This window comes from Aspergillus oryzae, chromosome 2 (assembly GCF_000184455.2).
Source record: "Aspergillus oryzae RIB40 DNA, chromosome 2".
Taxonomy (NCBI): Eukaryota; Fungi; Ascomycota; class Eurotiomycetes; order Eurotiales; family Aspergillaceae; genus Aspergillus; species Aspergillus oryzae.
This window is the reverse complement of record NC_036436.1, coordinates 363,511-385,502: the sequence shown is the minus strand read 5'-3', so window position 1 is coordinate 385,502 and position 21,992 is coordinate 363,511. Positions and strand designations below refer to the sequence as shown.

General features: G+C 46.8%; 10 protein-coding genes across 10 annotated transcripts; 6 read left to right on the top strand and 4 right to left on the bottom strand.

Annotated features, from left to right (window-relative positions):
• Positions 1–474: 474 nt before the first annotated feature.
• Positions 475–2,243, bottom strand: AO090001000170 (cytochrome P450; the record flags this gene model as incomplete). The annotated part of the gene is made up of 4 exons (XM_023234412.1): positions 475–652; positions 708–1,048; positions 1,106–2,003; positions 2,104–2,243. The coding sequence occupies 4 exons, from the start codon at positions 2,241–2,243 to the stop codon at positions 475–477; spliced, it is 1,557 nt and encodes a 518-aa protein (XP_023089540.1).
• Positions 2,244–2,742: 499 nt separating this feature from the next.
• AO090001000169 (uncharacterized protein) lies at positions 2,743–3,233 on the top strand (the record flags this gene model as incomplete). The annotated part of the gene is made up of 2 exons (XM_023234411.1): positions 2,743–2,865; positions 2,976–3,233. 2 exons carry the CDS (start codon positions 2,743–2,745, stop codon positions 3,231–3,233), a joined length of 381 nt encoding a protein of 126 aa, XP_023089539.1.
• Positions 3,234–3,474: 241 nt separating this feature from the next.
• AO090001000168 (cytochrome P450) lies at positions 3,475–4,657 on the top strand (the record flags this gene model as incomplete). Its single annotated transcript, XM_023234410.1, has 3 exons — positions 3,475–4,397; positions 4,493–4,521; positions 4,632–4,657. 3 exons carry the CDS (start codon positions 3,475–3,477, stop codon positions 4,655–4,657), a joined length of 978 nt encoding a protein of 325 aa, XP_023089538.1.
• Positions 4,658–6,535: 1,878 nt separating this feature from the next.
• Positions 6,536–8,170, top strand: AO090001000167 (uncharacterized protein; the record flags this gene model as incomplete). The annotated part of the gene is made up of 5 exons (XM_001818666.1): positions 6,536–7,142; positions 7,201–7,315; positions 7,374–7,490; positions 7,551–7,873; positions 7,935–8,170. The coding sequence occupies 5 exons, from the start codon at positions 6,536–6,538 to the stop codon at positions 8,168–8,170; spliced, it is 1,398 nt and encodes a 465-aa protein (XP_001818718.1).
• A 524-nt stretch (positions 8,171–8,694) lies between these two features.
• On the bottom strand, positions 8,695–9,282 carry AO090001000166 (uncharacterized protein; the record flags this gene model as incomplete). Its single annotated transcript, XM_001818665.3, has 2 exons — positions 8,695–8,893; positions 8,969–9,282. The coding sequence occupies 2 exons, from the start codon at positions 9,280–9,282 to the stop codon at positions 8,695–8,697; spliced, it is 513 nt and encodes a 170-aa protein (XP_001818717.3).
• Positions 9,283–9,340: 58 nt separating this feature from the next.
• On the bottom strand, positions 9,341–9,781 carry AO090001000165 (uncharacterized protein; the record flags this gene model as incomplete). The annotated part of the gene is made up of 1 exon (XM_023234409.1): positions 9,341–9,781. The coding sequence occupies one exon, from the start codon at positions 9,779–9,781 to the stop codon at positions 9,341–9,343; it is 441 nt and encodes a 146-aa protein (XP_023089537.1).
• A 2,259-nt stretch (positions 9,782–12,040) lies between these two features.
• Positions 12,041–12,626, top strand: AO090001000164 (putative NmrA-like family protein; the record flags this gene model as incomplete). The annotated part of the gene is made up of 2 exons (XM_003189336.2): positions 12,041–12,051; positions 12,110–12,626. 2 exons carry the CDS (start codon positions 12,041–12,043, stop codon positions 12,624–12,626), a joined length of 528 nt encoding a protein of 175 aa, XP_003189384.2.
• Positions 12,627–13,238: 612 nt separating this feature from the next.
• Positions 13,239–14,730, top strand: AO090001000163 (amidohydrolase; the record flags this gene model as incomplete). Its single annotated transcript, XM_001818662.1, has 3 exons — positions 13,239–13,610; positions 13,663–13,907; positions 13,959–14,730. 3 exons carry the CDS (start codon positions 13,239–13,241, stop codon positions 14,728–14,730), a joined length of 1,389 nt encoding a protein of 462 aa, XP_001818714.1.
• Positions 14,731–14,842: 112 nt separating this feature from the next.
• AO090001000162 (aldehyde dehydrogenase family protein) lies at positions 14,843–16,370 on the bottom strand (the record flags this gene model as incomplete). Its single annotated transcript, XM_001818661.3, has 3 exons — positions 14,843–15,469; positions 15,522–16,301; positions 16,353–16,370. The coding sequence occupies 3 exons, from the start codon at positions 16,368–16,370 to the stop codon at positions 14,843–14,845; spliced, it is 1,425 nt and encodes a 474-aa protein (XP_001818713.1).
• Positions 16,371–18,620: 2,250 nt separating this feature from the next.
• Positions 18,621–20,372, top strand: AO090001000161 (uncharacterized protein; the record flags this gene model as incomplete). The annotated part of the gene is made up of 2 exons (XM_001818660.1): positions 18,621–18,625; positions 18,677–20,372. 2 exons carry the CDS (start codon positions 18,621–18,623, stop codon positions 20,370–20,372), a joined length of 1,701 nt encoding a protein of 566 aa, XP_001818712.1.
• Between the last annotated feature and the right edge of the window lie 1,620 nt (positions 20,373–21,992).

Sequence of the window (21,992 nt, the reverse complement as noted above, 5' to 3'; positions counted from 1 at the left end):
TACCACGTATATTTTGTTGCGTATGTCTTCCTAAGAACCAATCCGCTGTGGGATCGATAGTTGGTTAATCACGGGTGATCGATCAATTTCAGATACATGCGGCCACTCCTTTTATACAGTAAAGCTTCGGGCAAAGAAGTATGCTCCAATTGAAATATATATTCCATATACATACAATGTTAATAAGATGTTTAATACTGGTTTAGAAACATTCTAGTCGTGAGCATGGGTCCAAACCTCAATACCATCAGACGTCTCGATCTATCCTCAAAGAGTGCAATTCCTTATATGTATAATTCCTATAGTAGAGGGTATAAGTACTCGTATTTGTATATACAGTTATAAAGGGCCCAAGGAAGTGGTGCATGAGTGAGGAAGAAACAGAACATATCTAAGAATATAAACATCGGTTTTTTTAATCTTGTTAGTGAGTATACCCTAGAAGTGCTGTTTCTAAAATATTACTCAGACTTATTAAGATTTACTTGCAATCCCCATAACTTCAACCTTAACTTTAAAGTTACCAGCCTTCGGGGCTGGATGGCCAAGGTCCCGTCCAACCCGGATATTGTCGATGGTGGTACCCACAAGTTTCATATCAACGAGACGAACGATTCTCGCTAGTGTTAAGTAGAGTTCAGCATAAGCCAAGCTAAATACCGTTAGTCTAGAAATAAGAAAATGGGAGGTAAAAGAAACAAACGTACTTCATCCCTAGACATTGCCTGCTTCCCTTGGAGAATGCAACAAGAAATCTGCTCAGATACTGTCCTTTCTCAGCGGCTTTGATCCATCTCTCAGGGTTAAAAGATTCCGGTTCCGGGAAAACCTGGGGATTCATATGAACAAAGTAGGCTGACTGGCTCACTGGTGTCTGATACATGAAGAATGTTAGCAGTTGACTGACCTCGTTATAGCTTTTGTGCCGCCTACTTACCCCAGGTGGAATCACGTATTCACCGTACGCTAATGATTCGATAGGTGAAACGCGAGGAGAGCGAGCCACCAGCCCAAATGAGAGCCGCAGGGACTCGTTAACTACTCCAGTCTAGCAGTACCCAATTAGCAACGAGCAATATCAACATTGTAGAAAGCACAATCATACCAAATACGGCAATTGTTCCAGCTCAGCCCAGGTTGGTCGACTGGCCGGAGAAAGCATGACTTGCTTGAGCTCGTCGCGTAGCTTGCGTATCATCGTCTCATCACTGATCAAATGAAACATGGCGACGGTCAAGGCTCTTGCGGTAGTTTCAATTCCAGCACCGAAGAGAGCCGCACCCTCCTCTTCAAGTCGACGCAGCGTCTTCTCCTGTGGTGCGACATCGGCGGCAGCTATAGCATCAAATACATTCTTAGACAGCATATTGGTGTCATGCGACAACCACTCCTTGTCAAGGGACTTCGCCGCCTGTCGACGAATCAGGTTCCTCACTCCGATTACATCGGCCATCTGAAGGCCCAACTTCTCCATAAGCCCGACCGGCACGCAGCGAAGAAGCTTGGGAATAATAGGGATAGACTTGTTGATATGACACATGGACATGACATAATTGACCGCATCGATCATCTGATTTTGAAAGACTTTCTGTTCCAGGTATCCTTGGCTAGCCCCGTAGCAGTACTCTGAGACGATATCTGCCGCAAGAGCTGCAAAGACACGCTGCAAGGGCAACACTGCATGACATTTAAAGGCGGAGTGGAAGCGTACAAGCAAGCGGTCTACCTTTTGGTCAATAATCAATTCGGCCTTCTTCAATGCTCGTCTCGAAAAGTAGCTGCTCAAGAGGCCACGGCGAATCCGATGGTGTTCATGACCAACTGTTGCAACCATCGGTAAAGGTGTCGTAAACACGCCAATGAATCTGGGATCTTTTTCTCGGATACGCGAGCTACCGGCATAGATTTGTTCGTAATAATAAGGATCATTAATATGGAGTTCACGCGGATTGATCCGTACGACTGGCCCTTTAGGGTTGTTAGCAAAACACAGACCTTGTACGCTGCTGGGTGGTTATTGGCCGTTTACCATATTTCTGATGCAGTTGTTCAATCTTGAAGAGATAAGAACCGTTATAAATCACATCGTAGTAGAACTCGTACAGATGAGAAATTGCCCCTAGTTTAGGGCCTGGAAACTTGCGAAGCGGGTGGAAAAACAGACGGTAAACACTCTGGATAATAAAGCCTACTACAAGCGAAAGTAAACAAAGGCTCCCCGCGGAAATTGTAAATTCATCCATTGCTTTTCTTTGCCACGTTGAACGGGCTCTGAGGTGGCCAAACGTGAGAAAAGGGAGGCTACCGCAAACCTCGACCTTCAGCTGGGGGGTTTTCGAAGATATATGTGACCGTCAATATCTGGTTCGCCGGCATAACACCCGCTCATTTTTACTCTACTCTATTAACGTGCCAATTGGAAGATGCCTAGCGAGAGAGAGAGGGAGAAACTAAAGCTGGAATGGGTTCTAAACACTGATATAGTAACTTTGTACAGTACGTAAAATACTAGTGCCACCAAGCAAACCTGGTGCTCCACAAGTAAATTACCGAGTTGAATTCTAATTGTTGGAAATTTCAATGATACGTCGTACGAAATAACAGAAAATTACTCACCGAATGAGATTTGGTAATATTTCCCCCGGGAGGGACTATTTATCTGGAATCAAGTGTAAACAGTAGAAGGCTGTTGCTCCCACTCCTCACGATACCAACTTGGCTCTCGATTAGAATCCCACGACCATGTCTGGTTCCACCACGATTGTGGGATTAAGCGTGGTCGCTATTCTCGCCTCCCTCCTGTTCACTCAGCGCGCCAAACTGGATCCCCGCGAGCCACCTCTTGTTTCAAGCACAATCCCACTGGTTGGCCACCTGATCTCCTTCCTTATATATGGAATTGGGTACTTTGCCACAGAAAGGTATTGAGCGGATTGTATCAAAAAAGGAGCGTAGGATGCTAATCATGTTCTTAGTGGGAAACACTCTCTGCCAATTTTCACCATGAGTATTCTCAAGCAAAGAGTTTATATCATTGCATCTCCAGACTTACTCCCTTCCGTGCGACAGAATCGCAGCACCATGTCATTCAACCCGCTCTTCACAGCTATGGCACAGCGGGCAGGGGGTATTCAAAAGCCTGGTCTGCAGCTTCTCCGGGAGGAAGAACTGGGAGGCCAGGGACTTGCCAAGAAAACGGTGGAAGTGATGCGTCCTGCGCTCCTCGGCAATAAGCTAGACCATTTAAATGAGCAGATGATCCATGCCCTTAAACACATAGTCCATCAAGTGGCCTCGAGTCCTACCCTGCCATTTGATTTATATGAATGGTGCAGCGACGCACTCACGGTTGCTAGTACGGATGCTATCTATGGCCCTTTGAATCCTTACAAATCCGAAGCTATCAGAAAAGCTTTCTGGTAATTATGCCTCCTTGGCTCTTCGTTTTGGCTTGTCTTATTGTCCAAAATAACGATGTATAGGGATTTTGAATCAAACCTAAGCCTGCTACTCGTCGACACCCTTCCCTGGCTTACATGCCGAAAAGCCTGGAAAGGTAGAGAACAGCTGGTACAGGCTTTTATTCAATTCTACCAAGCGGATGGCCATCTTTCTGCGTCTTCTTTAGCTTATTCTCGATGGAAGGCTCAGCAAGAGGCCGGCGCAAGCCTGGAGGACATTGCAAGATTAGAAATACTTACGGGGATTGGAATCCTGTCCAATACGGTCCCATCCTGTTTTTGGCTGCTCTTTGACATACTATCTCGCCCTGAGCTATTAAGCGCCATACAAGATGAGATTCATCAGAATGCGCTCTCCATCGACTCGACAGGAACCCATACCCTGGATTTAGCAGATATCCGGGGAAAGTGCCCGACACTTCTCTCGTCATTCCAGGAGACCCTTAGAACGCGATCTAATTCCGGTCAGGTCCGTGTGATATACCAAGATACACTATTAAATGATCGCTGGCTCTTGAAGGCAGGTTCAACCCTCCTGATTCCTGCGCCATCCATCAATAAGAATAACTCAACGTGGGGATCGGACGCCGGGGACTTTGACTCGCAGCGCTTTACCAAAATCGCTCACCAAACGCACAAGAAATCGAAAGCATCCGGGTTTTTATCCTTCGGTCTATCTCCACATATTTGCGCTGGGCGCCATTTTGCAACCGGAGAGATCTTGGCTCTCGTTGCGTTACTTCTTGTGCGATATGATATTCGTCCCATCCAGGGCTCTTGGACTGAACCTAAAACGAATGCGAAGGCAGTCGCTGCATCGCTTCCCCCGGCAGCTGAAAAGTTCATGGTGACTGCAGTCGAAAGACCGGAATATAAGGGGCTAGAATGGAGGACGACTGTGACTCCTGGGAAGGGGACGTATGGCCTGATAATTGGGTAATGATTGCGTATATTGCTCAACCAGTCATCATTATTATAGAGCAAAATCAGGGGGAGAATCAATGGAGGATCAACAGTGCTTTTCTATGCAGCCTTGATATCTATCTTCAACTGTCCAGCGGTTCGGAGAAGCATTTCCATTTTCTGTCACTCTAATATACACTCTGAAAATGGTAAATTACGTATGAAAAATACCACATCCACAAATTCGTGAAACTCTTTTGTTTTTAGTCGGTGAGGAAATGCGGAGGGGCTGACTGACCTCCATATTTAGGGTTAAACTTAAACGATATCTTCGGGCTAAGAGTGTGCCGTGTATGAAAGGGATGGGAGCTTCATCTCCACTATTTGCGTGGTGAGTTCCAAACGATAAGCCGAGCTGAGCCATGCAAGCTGAACTTCGTCTTTCCTCCCTCGGCTTATTTGACGGCATAATGAAAACTTTGATTAGGGGGATTTGCTCCTGTTTCGAATGAGATGAAGCTCGAAAGAATAGTTCATTACTCGACCACTCGTAAAACAAAAACTCCACAATCGCAAAAGCCTTGACGCTACTTGATCGACGGATAGCCCGTGCTATCGGGATCGCCTACGCGATCTACTACTAATGTGTACGTGGTCCTCCGGTGCCACACGGCCCTAGAACCTTTTCGATTTCCAAGGTACACAAACCGCCATTTGACTATGTCTGCAGGATCCTTGGAGTTGCAGAAGTATCAGACTGCCATAGTCATACTATTTGCATCACTGGCAGCATGGTATTGGAAGGCATGCAGTAGTGTATTCTTCGTTCTTAGAGGTGTTGACAGGGCAGAGATTTTGGCCCAACTTTTCAGCTGACTACCAAATGGGACAGGTTACCTGTGGGATTCCTCACTAAGGTCATCGGTTAAACCTAGATAGGTAAAGTACACATATAGCTACCCAACCGGCTGGGTTCGGGGTGGGTTGTGAAGATGTTTGACCCAACTCTCAGGTCAGCTGCAAAATCTAGACTGAGATAGGGTGCGAAAAGATCGTGTCGATCTCTGGTGGAGCGGCTCGCGTAAAGTTCGTCAGTGGAACTATCAGAATTCTTGTGCCAAGCGTGGCCCTATTATATTTTGTTTCCTCTGTACAGCTGGCCGTAAAAGGAAATGATATACATACAATCATCTCCACAGGAATCAGGGCGATGTTTTCACACCATGGTTGATTACCCGTGCGTTTTTCACGACGATGTTAATCTAGGTGCACCTAAATAAATACAATAGCATTTACACAAGGAGGATCACGTCCCGCCCTGATGATAACCCTATATCGAATACCGACATGAAGCCGCCGGTATTACCCGATTGAGTTGTTCTACTGACCAAATGGGACCGGCTTTGTGGATTCGATTGTTCAAAACGTGGTAGGCAATATTCCTCTCCTTTGTGAAGTTCTGATCGATCTCTCTTCTTCTCTGGTACATTGCATCTAGATAGCTCGCGGTCTAGGAGCATTTACTAAAATCAGAAATAATCATGAGACATCAGATTAGACATATGATCCATCATTATCTGATTATCTCCTTGGGCTCATACCTCGGCCGCCCCTGTTCCATATTTAGTATTACGGTTTAACCTTGAATATCTTACATTCAGTAATCTGCATGCGACGTAGAAATCGTATTTACGTGCAATATAGATTACGCTTGTAATTTAACTATTTTCTAGAGGTTTAACATCGAGCGAAATATATAACCAGTAGATACGTACAATAGCCTTAAAGCTCCTTATATGAAGTGTATGTCTTATTATGTTTTTATCATTACTTTGTATCTATGAATTATATGGTATTTGATGTTAAAGTGAGTACATGGAATACAAGGAGGCCGGACGAATCGCGATACGTTACCGTGTTATACCGTGTTTACCTCTGTATTCTTGTGGTATGTACCTGAAGTCAACCATTGAAAATATTTCCTGAGACTGAGTGGGGAGATGTACGGACTAGCAATCACGGTGGATACAACAATACCATGATACAGATCATGCCGACCTACGCCGATCAGGCCTTATTTAGATAAAGAGTTTCAAGCCCAATCTCTCCCTTGATCCCATTTGACCTTTAATTCTGCTTTTTCTCTTCACGATCTTCCCTTACTGCTCAAAATGGCCGCTGCACAGCTCATTGACGGGCTGTCCGGCTTTGCATCCGGAAAAGGCCATATTCAGAAAACAGTGATTACCGGTCAAAAGGCTCTCTGGGGCAGGCGAGCCAATGTTTCGGGCTTTTCTAGCCTTCCTAGTATGCTGTTGATGATCGGGGCGCCTCTCCTCGTGCTACTGATCTCTGTGGCTCTCACCCACTATGATGGCTCAATCGCAAGAGTGCTTGATGACTTGTATTCTCATGGCGCCCTCCCATTTCTCATGCGATATTGTCCATCTTTGACCACGCAGGGCATAATAGCGTACATCTCCTGGCTGGTCTTTCAAGCATTGTTATACCAAGTCCTCCCAGGGAGAATTGTGTCCGGTCCACCCACTCCCGGGGGATATTCTTTGCCATATAAAGTCAATGGATTATGGTCCTGGTTTGCAAGCCTAGCTGTATTTATTGGCCTTGTCAAAGCAGGCAGGCTGGACCCGACCTTTGTCGCAGTGCATCAGGGTGAACTTATTATTATTGCCAACATATATGGATTCTTGATCACGGCTGCGTCGGTGGCAAAGTCCCATTTATTGACCCAGAACACGAGGGATATTCGATTTAGCGGTATGTAATGAGACGCATTATCTTCCACAACGGAGAGAGCATTGGTTAAAATTAATAGGATCCATCATTCACGATTTCCTATCTGGAGTGGAACTTAACCCGCGCCTGGGCAAGTACTGGGACTTGAAACTTTTTCAGATTGGACGTGTTGGTATGAACAGCTGGGTACTTGTGTAAGCTGCCTGTTCTACTTCAGACTTCGTCTACAGACCCTAACTTGGAAACTATTAGTGACTTATCCTTTGCTGCTATGCAATACCAGAAATTTGGCTACCTCACAAATTCTATGATAGTAGTTAATTTGCTACATGCCTTGTATGTGGTCGACTTTTTCGTCAATGAGGACTGGTGAGTGTTTAACTAATATACAGTGACTTGGAACGATTGAATGATTGAACCTTTTCTTAGGTATCTAAGCACGATAGATATTGCCCTGGACCACTTCGGTTTCAACTTGGCATGGGGCTCCGCCGTCTGGCTCCCAGTTGTTTATACTACTCAAGCACACTATCTGGCTTATCACCCCGTACAGTTTTCCGGGTTACAATGCACACTACTTCTAGTAGCCGGAATTACAGGTTATGTGATATTCCGTTCTGCAAATCATCAAAAGTACCGCACGCGCCAGTCAAACGGAACCAACTTGATCTGGGGCCAAAAACCTTCACTCATTCAAGCAACTTACCAAACAGCCGATGGCTCGTCGCATTCGTCTATGCTTCTACATTCCGGTACGTTTCCATTCAACCCGGTCCTCCTTTAACTATATTGTGCTGATGAATACTCTGACAGGTTGGTGGGGATTGGTCCGTCATCCGAACTATATCGGAGATTTGATCTTCTCGTTTTGCACTTGTGCTGGATGTGGGTTTTCACATATAGTCCCTTGGACATATTTCTTCTTTATGGCTAGTCTGCTTATTCATCGGGCTTTGAGAGATGACGCCCGTTGCTCGTCAAAGTATGGTGATCGATGGAGTATCTACTGTAAGATTGTGCCGTGGAGGTTAATTCCGGGGATCTTTTGATGTATGAATATTGTCCCTGGAGGCTAACGGCCAGGTACTGGTCCTGGCCGCCCATTCCACTGGGAGTCCTCCCCTGGCTGGAATTGGCTCGCTGGCCTGAGTACCTGCCCGGGCAGAATCTGGCCGCAGTAGCCCTGCTGGGCTGCATGGGGCGTGGTTGATCAAAGTCGGCAGTGCAACTAAGTTAATGATTTGATGCGATCTGTGAACACGAGATCGAATGATTATATTGGTAATATTCGTTTTGTCTTATAGAAACATCATGTTTTGCTGGGCAATGTGTATAGACTTGGACAGAGCAAAATATCTAACATGATCATGATCTTTGTGGAGAACGAACTGAAGCCTACTTATGTTGCTATACGTTATCCTTCCTACATTTCGTTAATCTGATCTTTATTCGAGAGTAATTGACAGCAAGAAAGATTGATTGAGGTAGAAATAAACATTCTATCTATGATTAACTTCCGGGCAGACGAGTGTTTACACAAATATAAAACAACCGAACAGACACCAACTCCAACTCAAGCACCAGGCATCAAAACTAATCTCTTGGTCAAAGTGTCTTCGGATTCCCATGCAGACGCAACCTGACTCAGAGGAGCAGTGAAAATGGTGAATGGGATATGCATATGGGAAATCATCTTCATAATTTCCGGCAGTTCCTTCCTCCAATCCTCCACCGTAAAACACCCAATTCCAGTGCCCAGAATGCAAAGAGGCCTATGGTTGATGAGATAAGTAGGCATCACGTGAAACATGTGCGGTCTGTTTGCGATATTCCCCACTTGGACGTACTGCAGGTTTTCCCCATACGCACTCTGAGCTGTCTGCAGAATGCCCGAAGCTGCAGGACCATTACCAATGTAGTCCAGTATGATATGGACCGGCCCCACACTCGGGGGAAGGGCAAAATGCTCTCGAAGGACGACACGATCATCGAGCCCCTCCACGGCAGCGAGAGTTTCTTCATTGCGCGACATACCGATGATGCGAGTGGCACCCAGAGAGCACGCCACGATCGCCGCACACCTCCCACTAGCAGTCGTAGCCCCGATGATAAGCACCGTACGTCCCTGGCAGCCTCCAATGACACGGCATCGCAGGGTCATCCAGCTGCACGACACCGGATTTGCGAGTGCGGCTACCTTCACAGGGTCGTTTCGCTCGTCAAGCCTTATAACATGTCTCAGGTCGACATTCGTGCGCTCGGAAAAAGAGTGCCGCAAGTTGGGTGATGAAGTACATATCGCCTGTGATCTCGTCTATTGCGACTCCGTCAACGCTTGGGTCGTAGGGTGATGGCGTCTTGAAAGCTGTAGAGTGAGCGCTGGCCGCTCGGCTTCGGACAACCCGTGTCACGCTCGTAGTGAGTACTATGAGCTGCAGCTGTGTGGGTGCCGGCGGCGGAAGATCTGGGATTGAGATGTACTGTGGTGGCTTGCCCCAGGAGGTCACGAGAGCGGCTTTCATCGCGTGGTCGGGGTCGACGAGGACTGGCGATTTTCGGTACAAATCATGGATGGATTTCAGGGCGAATGTTGCCTTGAGGGTGTCCTTGAAACGACCTCTCAATTTGCTTCGGTCTTGAGGGGGGATTTGGTCTCCCATTGGGATGACGTTGGCGTCGTTTCTGGGACGTAAGATTGAAGGTCTTTCTACCCAACGACTTCAGCTCTGGCTCGGAAGCTGTCAAAAGTGCAGATAATTTGATGAAGAAGAAGTTGTGCTTAACGATGGCTCCCCTTAGCACGGCACATCCTTGGATTTTATCTAACTCCGCTTACTCGTATTCCAGGTAGCGACCCCCATTGCAGTAAGACACGAGGCAATAGAGGTCCTACAGGTCTCAGTATGAGGAACTTGTCGTATATCACCTTCTAGTGCCTCGTCGAGACTCACAACCACTATGTAAATATGGCGACACGCATCTTCCCAGCACTGGTCTTTAGAATGCAGCTGGCGTGGCTGAAGCCTATGCTGGTGAACCTATGACAGGCCATGAAGCCTTCTTTGAATTTTGCATTCGGGCCCCTGCATCTAACTGTCAGCATGACTCAAGGGTTTCAGTCCAAAAGGGCTCTGCAGACGGAAGGTACATGGAAAGTGGACGCTTGTCCATGACGCATCTTAATTTTCTTGACCGATGGAAATGGTTTAGAGTGACCCGGAGTCATGTTTCATTTATCACACTCTGGATGTGGGAGGAAGAGCATTGAGCCTTCCGTATCAGGATTTCCATATTGACCGATTTGCTGTCCGCGTATGCTTTGTAGGCGATCTAGTCCCGGTTGACTTTGTCTAGAAGACTCTAGAACATTTCTCGGTTCTTTTCACATTGACCGTTGCCTGAATCAGGGGGAGGCTTTTCCTCGCTAGGTGAAAAATGACTCTCTCAGGGGCTATTCTAGTGGTAGAATTGGCCTTCTGGGTTATGATAAGCGACATTTAATCTGTCGACTTCTTGCAGTAGCAAGGCTTTCAACAGTCGCGGCGGGTCTGCCATTTCCATCGTGGCATTGCTCAGGTACCCATTAAGTGGACTTGGTACAGTCCTTAACTCAATCCAGACCATTCGGCGATGTTACTACAGTGAATGCCACGGAGAGTAAGACATGCTTCTGTCGGCCGAGTTGAATTGAATCTTTATGCATCCAGAGTTTCTAGAACTTAAGCGAGCCTGGGTTAAAGAGACTCGTGGTTTCGGATAGAAATCATTAATACACTCATTGCTTTTTTCCATGAAACTTTCTTTCGTAAGTACGAGTCGTTGACTTCTAGACCGCTTTTTAGAGGTTTGCGGTTGAGTCTGGCAACTGAAACAGTTGGGGAAGCCATTCTGGTTGGCATGAGGCGAAGTAGTTGTTTGTTTCGGAAGGATGGTGGAAGCGTTCTGCGTATTATGAAGTTGAACGGAGAGGTCCTTGCTAACGTTGCTCATCCAGCAAAGCTACGCGAAATGTCTAGACCTTCACCCAGAGAACCATTGTCACTGGTCAACCCAACCCCAGCATTATAAATACGAGAATAAGGCCACACAACCAGCAAAGGGACAATTCTAACGCATTATTAATCCTGCAGTTTTAGCCCCAAACCCTGATATAACTAGGACACTTCCAACCAATCACATCCCTGACCTGGGCCAACACCGTCTTGGCTAAATGATTCCGAAGTAACCTTTACTCCACTCAACAGACGCATAGCAGATGTAACAGAACTTGCTAGAGCAGCAGGGGATATGGAAGGGATTATCAATCTTGTGATTAGCAATCATGGACAGGGCACATGTTCATAATATAAATATCTATTCAATTTCGGTAGGATACATGGCTACTCTTATCTTCCAGACAGACCCCAGCAGTGACCCAGGACATAATACGAGTATTACAAATACTCCAAACCAAACATGACCCTCAAATACCTCATCACGGGCGCAACAGGCGGCCTAGGACGATACGTCCTAGACTACTTCGTGGCCAACAAACCACTGCACGAATTCGCTGCCGCATCGTCGAGAGAGTCAAACCGAACGCAATTTGAGGATTGTGGCATTGCTTTCCGACAGGTTGATTATGATGATCCTGCTACGCTGGATAAGGCATTCCGGGATGTCGAGAATCTACTTTTTGTTAGTACTAATACGTTCGATAATGAGAAGCGTCGAAAGCAGCATCAGAATTTTGTTGATGCGGCGAGTAGGAATGGTGTGAAGCATGTATGGTCTTTCTTTCTTTTTATTTCATGGTATGTGATTACTTGTTTTGGGCATGGCTAATTGGCTTGTAGGTGTGGTATACATCTCTCGCTTTTGGAGGATTCAAGTCCGATTCCCAGGCCGCGGTGCAGACGGCGCATTTAGAAACTGAAGAAATGCTTAGGAAGTAAGACAACTATGATTGATCACGCCAGACCCGACCGAAGCTAACAAAAAACCCCCAGATCCGGAGTAACTTACACTTCCATCCGAGAAGGAATTTACACAGAAGCCTTCCCAGTTCTCCTCAACTGGTATCCCGATTCAACCACAGTGCCTCTCCCAGCCGACGGCCCAATGGCATTAACCCTACGCTCGGAGCTCGGCGAAGCGACAGCGCGATTGATGATCGCCGGAGGACATGAAAACGAGATCGTCCTGTTGACAGCCGAGGACACTATTCGGCCCTCGGAGATCGTGGATATCATCAACCAAACGACAGGTCGGGAAGTTAAGTTTGAGCGTGTATCTCCCGAGGGGTATATCCGGATCTACGGTGAAAATGATCGGGGCGGGAAGCCCAAGGCTTTCTTTCAGCAGACTTTGACGTGGTATGAGGGGATCGAGAAGGGTGAGTTGGCTACGACGCATTCATTGATGAGGGAACTTTTGGGTAGGGAGCCGACGAAGCCTCGTGATGCGATTCAGGGCTTGTTGTTGGAAAACCCTAATTACACGTGGCATCAGAATTATGTGAATTGATGTATAAATGTAGTCAAGTTAATATGACGCGGTTTCTGTGATTTAGCCTGGAATTGGTTATGGACTAAGTCGTCCTGAGACATTATTATTCATTCCCAAATGGAATATCTTTGCACGGGTTGTATTTGAGTAAAGCTAACGGCAGTACGATGATGGGAATGATATTTACTAGCAGAGCACCTGAAAGCAAAGGTCTGTCTTTTATGACAGGCCACATAAGTGGGCATCATTGCTCGGTGGCTATGCTTGCCATAATTGGTGAGCTATTTGTAAAAGAAGTCAACTTAGGCCTTCACGTCACATCGAAGTGAACCCCGATATGCAAGCAACATTATGGGGATCGATGTCGTTCGCTAAAAAATTAACTATACTTTTATGCACCCCGCCTCGAGCCAACGGCAGAAGATAAATTATCATCTAATTTGGTGATAAAATAGTAACTCTATCTGCAAATTAAAATCTTATCAATCGTGGAAACTTACGACGCCCCGCCCATCGGAGGTCTCCGTGTGGGGAACTCGGTCTATCGATAGCCGGAGTTTGTATATCAACCCTCTTAGAATACCGGGCGAATAATTATGGATACCCACAAGAAATCAAGAATTTGTCATCATGCTCTACACTCACGCTACAATCATCACCGTCGACTCCAACCGACGCATCATCGAGGACGGTGCCATTCGCGTGGAAAATGACTTAATCGCGGATATCGGCAAGACCGCAGCCCTGAAAACCAAATACACCGACGATGAGGAGTACGACCTCACCGGCCGGATAATCATCCCAGGCCTCATCTCGACACACATGCACACGGCTCAGACACTGCTTCGTGGTGCTGCCGATGACCTCGAGTTGGTTTCTTGGCTATGCGAGCGAATCTGGGTGCTGCAGGGAAATTTCACGGCCGAGGACGGATATGCCGCAGCGCGGTTGAGTATTGGGGAAATGCTGAAGTCGGGCACGACCTGCTTCTTGGAGAGTATGGTGTGTAAATTTGACAAGTGCCACCGTCTTGGGATTGGTCTAATCAAGGCAGTTCGCGGACCGGTATGGATTTGATGGTCTGGCGCGAGCAGTCGAGGAAAGTGGCATCCGGGGCTGTTTGGGTAAGATTGTTATGGACATCGCAAAGTATGCCAAGGATGATGCCTGGGCTATGCATCCTGGACTGGTCGAAGATCGGGAGACATCATTGTTGGGTACGGTGAAGATGTGGGAGAAGTGGAATGGGAAGGCTAACGACCGCATTCGCGTATGGTTCGGGGCTCGCACTCCTGGAGGGTGAGCAATTCCCAGGAATCAGCATTGGAACTTCCATTGACAGGATAATAGAGTATCAGACACACTGTACCGCGAGATGACCAGTATATCCCGCGAAAAAGGCATCCCAATCACCATGCACTGTGCCGAGGTGCGCGCAGACCGAGAGTTCTTCTCATCTGTCAACCACACCCCCATGTCGTACTGTGACTCAGTCGGTCTACTCTCGCCCTCGACAGTGTTAGTACACATGGTCCATCTAGACGACGACGACATCAAGCGCCTTGCAGGATCAGGAACGCACGTCGCACATTGTCCGACCTCCAACGCCAAACTCGCGTCTGGAATCTGTCGCGTGCCGGACTTGCAGCGCGCCGGCGTTAATATCGGCCTCGGCACCGACGGCGCTCCCTGCAATAATACCTGCGATCTTCTGCAGGAGATGAAGCTAGCGGGTATCATACATAAGAGCTTATCCTATGACCCGACCGCCGTACCGGCCGAATCTGTTCTCGAGATGGCGACTATCAATGGCGCCCGTGCCTTGGGATTGGAGGAGAGGATCGGTAGTTTAGAGGTTGGCAAGAAGGCTGACTTTGTGGCTATTGACACTCGTCGGATTCACTTGCAGCCTTGGTTTAACCCTGTCAGTGCGGTTGTCTACACGGCTACCGGTAGGGATGTTGATATCGTGGTTGTGGACGGGAAGATGCTGGTGCGTAATGGAGAGCTGTTAACCATGGATGAAGAGGAGATCGTGCGCGAGGCGCAGAGAAGAAGTGAAGAGGTGGTCGCCAGAGCTGGCTTGAAAGATCGCGTCAAGGCTCGGTGGCCGGTAGAATGAGAAGTCTACTATATGGGACTACCTGGGTGATATGTATGTACCAAGCAATGGACATTGAATCGTATTGTTGTCGCTTAAAATCCACTTCGACATATATGCAAGTCATATCCACTCATGCTTTCTTATTGAAATACAACGCCTGAGTGTTGCACCACCCAGTCAATCCAGTCACACCCCACTCAGAACCAATTCCACTCGACTTGTGTCCACCAAATGGTACATTAGGCTGCACCATAAAGTGTGTATTCACCCACACGTTACCGGCTTCAAGCTGGCGCGCAATTCGCTGACCGCGCTCGAAATCATTAGTCCAGACCGATGCTCCAAGTCCATACTCGGTGTCGTTCGCGCGTGCGATCACGTCCGCCTCCTCGGACCACTTGAGAATGGGCAGAATAGGCGCGAAGGGCTCCTCCTGGACAACGCGCGAGTTCTCGGGTGGGTTGTCGACGATAGTGGGCGGGACGAAGAAGCCCTTCGAATCCGGGATAGAACCTCCCAAAACGGAGTTCAGCCCTTCGGATGCAATGTGCTCGATGAGATTGCGGGCTTTGCCGAATTGCATGCTGTTCTGGAGGGGACCGAAGAAGACATCGGGCTCGGTGCCTTCGCCTAGCTTCAGGTTCTTCACAAATGCGACAAGCTTGTCACGGAATTCATCGTAGATCTTCTCGTGCACATAAAGACGCTTGATCATCATGCAGATTTGACTGGAGCACAGGAAGCTGAGAACACCGACCTGATAAAATTAGCCATAGTCGGTAAGATAGCAAAAAGACTATCTCTCTTACCTTCGGAATGATAGCATCGATGTCAACATCCTCACAGATAATGGAAGGGTCGTTGCCACCGAGTTCCAAAGTAACTCGCTTCAGCGTCTTGGCGCAACTGGCCATGACACGGCGACCGGTCAAACTAGAACCAGTGAAGCTGATCTTGTCGATACCTGGGTGCTCGGTGATCATTGGACCGAGGTCATCACCGCCGCTCAACACCTGCACCACACCTGGTGGGAAACAACGGGCAGCAAGCTCTCCGAGCTTCAGGTTGCAGTAAGGAGTGAAGGGCGACGGCTTAACAATGATGGTGTTACCAGTGTACACTGCAGGAATGATCTTTCCGACCGCCAACATGATGGGGAAGTTCCAGGGCACAATGGCACCTCCAACACCGATGGGAATGTGCCTCTGGATCACCTTGCGCTCTTCATTCTCCTCAATCACTGTCTCCGGGACCTCAATCTTAGGGATAGCTCGTGCCCAAATGACGGCGTTATCAACTTCACCAGATGCTTGGTCTAATGGCTTTCCTTGCTCCTGGGTCAGTAGCTTGGCCAGGGAATCCTTGTTCGCCTCGATAGCGTCAGCAAAAGCGCTCAGCGCCTTACGCCGCTCCTCCACTGATGTCCGGGACCATGACTTGAATGCCTGGCGAGCAGCGCTCACAGCCTTGTCCAGATCCGCGGCGGTCGAAACTGGGACCTCGGGGTTCGGTTGTTGATTAGCGGGGTTGATTCCATGGCGCGTTTCGGCGGTGGTGGTCAGTTCGTTATTAATAACGTTATAGAAGGTCTGTAGCTGAGTTAGAGAGAAGCATCACAGTAGTTCAGTCGCAAACGTTACAGTGATATCCAACGACATGATGAATTAATTTCGGACTAAGCCTCGTACAATTATTTTGAGTGCCGAGGGGTGGAGGGGTAACTGGGCACAACGGGCGACTCCGCACATTTTATATGGAGTCTAAGCCCCCCTAACATGTTACCGGTAGTTCGACTATCCTTAGTCTCCAGTCTGACAACAGGATGACACGAGGCCAAGCAGGCCGTGCGTCGACGGTTTAGCAGTCGAGAGGTGGGGCCCCCCACGAGACGGTTCAATAGTGGCTCTTTGGCAGATTACGTCGTAGACTGCAATAATCTTCGGTTGCATCCTTGCAGCATGGGTGGCATTCGTGATAGGTTGAAAGGTCAGTGGTGCAACTCTAATGCAGGCACTCCCCACGCACATTGCACATTGGGATTCTCCCGAGATATCTCCTTCAGCGTACATGAACACCACGCCACCATGACTCTATCTGAAGCTGCTGGCCATGTTTCTTGGCATTTTTCTGTTGAGGATGAAAACGGTCGCAATGTGGGGTCTCTGCCGCATTAACTAGAGTTGGGCTTTAACTACAGTTGGTATCTACTCCGGATTATGGCTTTCTGCGCCATGTGGAGTTCTTCAACTTTGAGTTCGTATTGCTCACCGCTAAGTTTCAGGCATCTCCAAAGCGTAATCTAGACCTAGTTGGATTTGGGGTCCATTTTAGAAAGATTACCTGGTAAAGTATTTATGCTAAGCGGCGGCTTTCCAAGATAACGTTTGAGGCTCTATATAAGGATAAGCCCCTCCATGTCTCACTATAAAACGCTTACCAGCACAAGTACAAGTCGGCCGAGAGGCTAGAGGATACATTTCTTCAGCTGGATACTGTATGCACCACAGTTCAACAAACTCCCAAAGTACCGAAATCCACTATAGAAAGTAGATTCAAATTAATTATATACCCTGCTCAGTGGAAAGCGATCCCGTATACTAATATCTTTAATAGATATCATAGCTGAAAAACCAATCTAGGGTGGTAAGGCTCAACCGCTATAGCCTAACCCCGACCCGAACCCAAGCCAAATCCCAGTCTGATTAAATTTATATATCTCTGCGATAGAAAATAAAGTTCCAGTAACAAATACTGACAGAATAGAAAAATAGTGATTAGATCTATTATATATATATTCAAAGTTATAAGAATTTATAGAAATTAAAAGAAAACTTTAAAAATATTATTAAAACTATTATAGTTTATTAAAAGACCAATGAAATATTAAAAATACTCTATTAATTATAAAAAAAAATAAAATCTTTTTTTAAAAAGTTTTAATATATTTTTAAATAATATAGTAATATTACTCTTTCTCTTTTATCTATAGAATTTTAAGATATAATAAAAATATTTTAAGCTACTATATATAGTATTAATAAGAATATTTTTATAAAAAAAAATTAAATAAATTTATTGAATTAAAAAAAAGAAAGTTAAAAAATTATTTAAAAATATAATATAAAATATCTACTAGTAGATTTTTCATAGATAAATAGAAAAAATAAATAGATAAATTACTATTAACCATTTTAGTTTTTTAAATTGTTTTTTTAAAAAAGACTCTTTATTATTAAATTTCTACTACTTATTTAATAAATAAAATAGATTATAATTTATATAATGCCATAGCGGATGACTACAGTTTGATCTATCTGCAGTCGGTTTTAACTTTTTGAATCTTATGTTAAGGTATTGAGTGGTATGTTAATGGCTAAATGGAAAGGTGCCGGTAAAAATATGGTATATAATTAGATATAAGGATACGCCTTGCTTAAGTAGATAGGTCACGATAACTTAACAAGAGGATATATGAAGTGAATCACCGATACCCTGATAGTTTTCCTGGCACAATGTGGTCACGTGTATACATATTCCGAAGTTGTTGTATGGATCACTTTAGATAAGGTGTGGTTGAGATATTGGATCTTTAAATGTGACTGTTTAGTATGAGATACGGAGGTGGCCTGCTCGTTGGTGTGGTCCGCTCACCAGTGAAATACGTTATAAGGAGAGATGTTTTGTTTTTGTCTTATTAGTCGGCGAAAGATTTGGTGGGTGGTCGGATCCATCACTGATACAGAAAGCTCCACCCCCGGCATCCCGCATGCATTAATAACACAGGACTCCTCTGTCACCACACAGAGTTCTGGATATATAAGACTCTTGGTAGTCGGTTCTCAACTTCACAAGACTGATATATCCGTCACTGTACTTTCCTCGCCTTCTAAAATACTTTGTTTCAAATCATGCAGTATGTCTTACCCCTTCCTACTTTCTGATTCTCTCCCTGACACCAAAGCAGAGATCAGGCTTATTTCAACCTCGGTTCACACCAGCGTCCAATCACGACATCGTCTAAAGATGCTCAGCTGTGGTTCAACCGCGGTCTAGTATGGGCGTACTCCTTCAATGTCGGGGAAGCAGAACGATGTTTCGAGCGAGCTGTTAAATACGACACCGACTGCGCAATGGGCTTATGGGGTATTGCCTATTCTGCCGGCCCCAACTACAACAAGGCATGGAGATACTTTGACCCTAAGGACCTCCGTGACTCGATTCAAAGAGCAAACGATGCTATCGCACGCGCTGCCGAGCTTTCTAATCAGGTCACTCCAGCCGAGAAAGCATTAGTAAAGGCAGTTGCCGCCCGGTTCCCGCCAACGGACAATATTCCGAACGACCTGAGCCCCTATGATCGTGCTTACGCAGACGCCATGCGTCCTGTCTACCGGGAATTCGGAACCGATCCGGACATCGCAGCGCTTTTCGCCGATGCCTTAATGTGTATAACGCCCCGTGGTTTATGGGACCTGGATACCGGAGAGCCCACGGGTCCGCACACGCTCGAGGCCCGGAAAGTGATCGAGACGGGGCTAGCATCAACTGTTGGTCGTGCGCACCCAGCACTTTGTCACCTGCATATTCACATCATGGAAATGTCCCCTAACCCGGAACTTGCTTTACCGGCTGCTGATCGACTGCGTTATCTGGTCCCGGATGGATCGCATATGCTGCATATGCCGACACATATCGACGCTGCGGTTGGCGACTACCGCCGCGCTATTGACTCAAACAGCGAGGCGATCATGGCGGATGATAAGTATTTCGCGCAGGAAAGCGGCACAATCTCCTATATCGGGTATCGGGTGCACTATATTTGCGCAAAGCTCTATGCAGCAATGATGTGCGGTCGCTTTACAGACGCCATGGCAGCAGCTATGAAGCTGGAGGAAGTTATTACGGACGATCTTCTTTCGATCGCCAGTCCTCCTGTGGCAGACTCCATTGAAAGCTTTCTCGGAAGCAAAGCCCATGTACTGATCCGCTTCGGCCGGTGGGAGGAGATCTTGCGCCTTGAACTTCCGGCCAATCGTCAGCTCAAGAGCGCAACGACGGCAATTATACTGTATTCCCGCGGCCTGGCATACAGTGCGCTCGGACGAATCGAAGAGGCAGAAACTACACAGCGAGAATTCGAACTCGCGCGCGCGGCTGTCCCAAAATCTCGTTTGAACAGTATCCCCTGCAGGCAAGTTGACGTCCTCCAAGTGTCATCCGCAATGTTACACGGCGAGTTGGAATACCGCAAAGGAAATCATGAAATCGCCTTCACTTCTTTGCGAGAGGCCATCCGGCGCGAAGATGCACTGCCGTATTCAGATCCTCCGCCTTGGATGCAGCCTGTCCGGCATGCACTGGGCGGCTTACTTCTGGAGCAGAACCGGGTAGAGGAAGCTGAAGTGTTGTTCAGGGAGGATCTTGGATTCGCAGAGGAATTTCCTCGGCGCAGAGCAAAGCTCAATAATGTATGGGGCCTCCATGGATTGCGTGAATGTTTGGTGCGTTTGGGTAAGACGAAAGACCTTGCTTTTGTCGAGCCTGCGCATGCGATTGCGGTTGCGTCCGCCGATGTTCCGATCACCGCTTCATGTTATTGTCGGTTATCCGCGGTGAAAGTGACACGTTGTTGCTCAGCAAAGTCCGGATGTTGCGAATAGATGTATTTTGTGTCCTTGAATGATGTACTCCCAATAGGTAGGAAAAAAAGAAAAAAGAAAAAGAAAAAAGAAAAAGAAAAAAGAGAAAAGAAAATTGAGTGTGCATGTTATCTATCAGTCTAGAGTGTACCAACCAAAATACATTTCGTTTGAGGAGATACCAGAACTTGATATCCTTTCCAATTCACTCGCCTCTGGGACAATGACGCCTAAACTTTACATCGTGCAAATATTCCTAGACATCAGTCACTGAGGTCTTTATATACTAGCTGCAAGACATGATGTGTCAATAGCGGTTCGTATGCGAACTTCAAATTCTGGAGGCCTTAGGGCGGAGGGTGATCTGGTCATTGTTGGTCCTGAGGCTTGCGCTATGAAGCTCTCTTGAGTTAAGCCAGGACTCACCATTCCAACTTGTTCTTGATCGCAAGGGTCAGGAAATTGCATGTTGACTGCGCCAGATTTGCTATATCTCTGTCTCCTTCTCTTTTCTCCCTCGCGCATTAGGGAACAACCCCTTTATGCGGCACGCAGTCTGGAAATGTTTTTAGCCGAACGTAATGGCACACAATAGACGGCTACCCCAGAATTGTCTCTCAATCAATAAGCAATCCAGGCAACTGCAGTGTGTTTGTCATCCTCATCGAAGCTTGAGCGGGATACCGGTTGAGTGTTCTAGTTTGGAACCAAGTGGGGGGATGAAACGCTCCACTTAGTAATCTGACAGTTGCAAAATAGTTAGTTAACTATCCATAGTTGAAAGTTAGTCAGCCAGAGCTCGCACACATACGGACAGTACATACGCTTGGTGGTAACGATAAGATAATCCCGTAAGTGCTGTGACGATGATGTCTGGGATGGTGACTAAAACTTATATTGACGTCAACGAGCGCACTAGAAACGACATGAGATGATTTTCGGGGGTGTCAACACTGCTTCGCCATCACCATGTCGCCTAGCACATACTCTTGCAATATCCCAGGATGTGGCGCAACGTATCTTCGCAAAGAGCATCTAAATCGACATAGCGCGCAGAGCCACCAGGATGCTAGTCGCTTCTCGTGTCCACACTTCCCTAGTACTTTGGCAAGGAGGCACGTCCTATGAATGGTCCATTTCTAGCTTAGATGATGAATAGGAAAACTGATCATGAAACTATAGCGATCTTTTACGCCGGCATATTAAGAACTTCCATCAAAAATATGAATTGCCGCAGTCACGAGTCCGGAAAGCCTGCAACGCCTGTCGCACTCGAAAGGAACGTTGTGATGGGAAGTCTCCATGCAGCTCGTGTGAGAGACGGGGAATATATTGCTCTCTTTCTCCTGATTCGGCGGCTCAGACTATGATCCAGACAAATACTCTAACACCCGCTGCAGTCATCATGGACACAAAGGACGCTGAAACTAGTATAACCGGGCCTGTCATTCAAAAGTATATTGATATCTACTTTAGAAACTTCCATCCTCATTGGCCATTCCTACACCCCAGTACATTTGATGCATCAAGGGAGCCATTCATTCTTGTTCAATCCGTTGTTATGATCGGGATGTGGATCACCGGTCATCTAGCAAAGCGGGATGTTGCACTAGAACTCCATTGCCGTCTGAGTGACGCGGT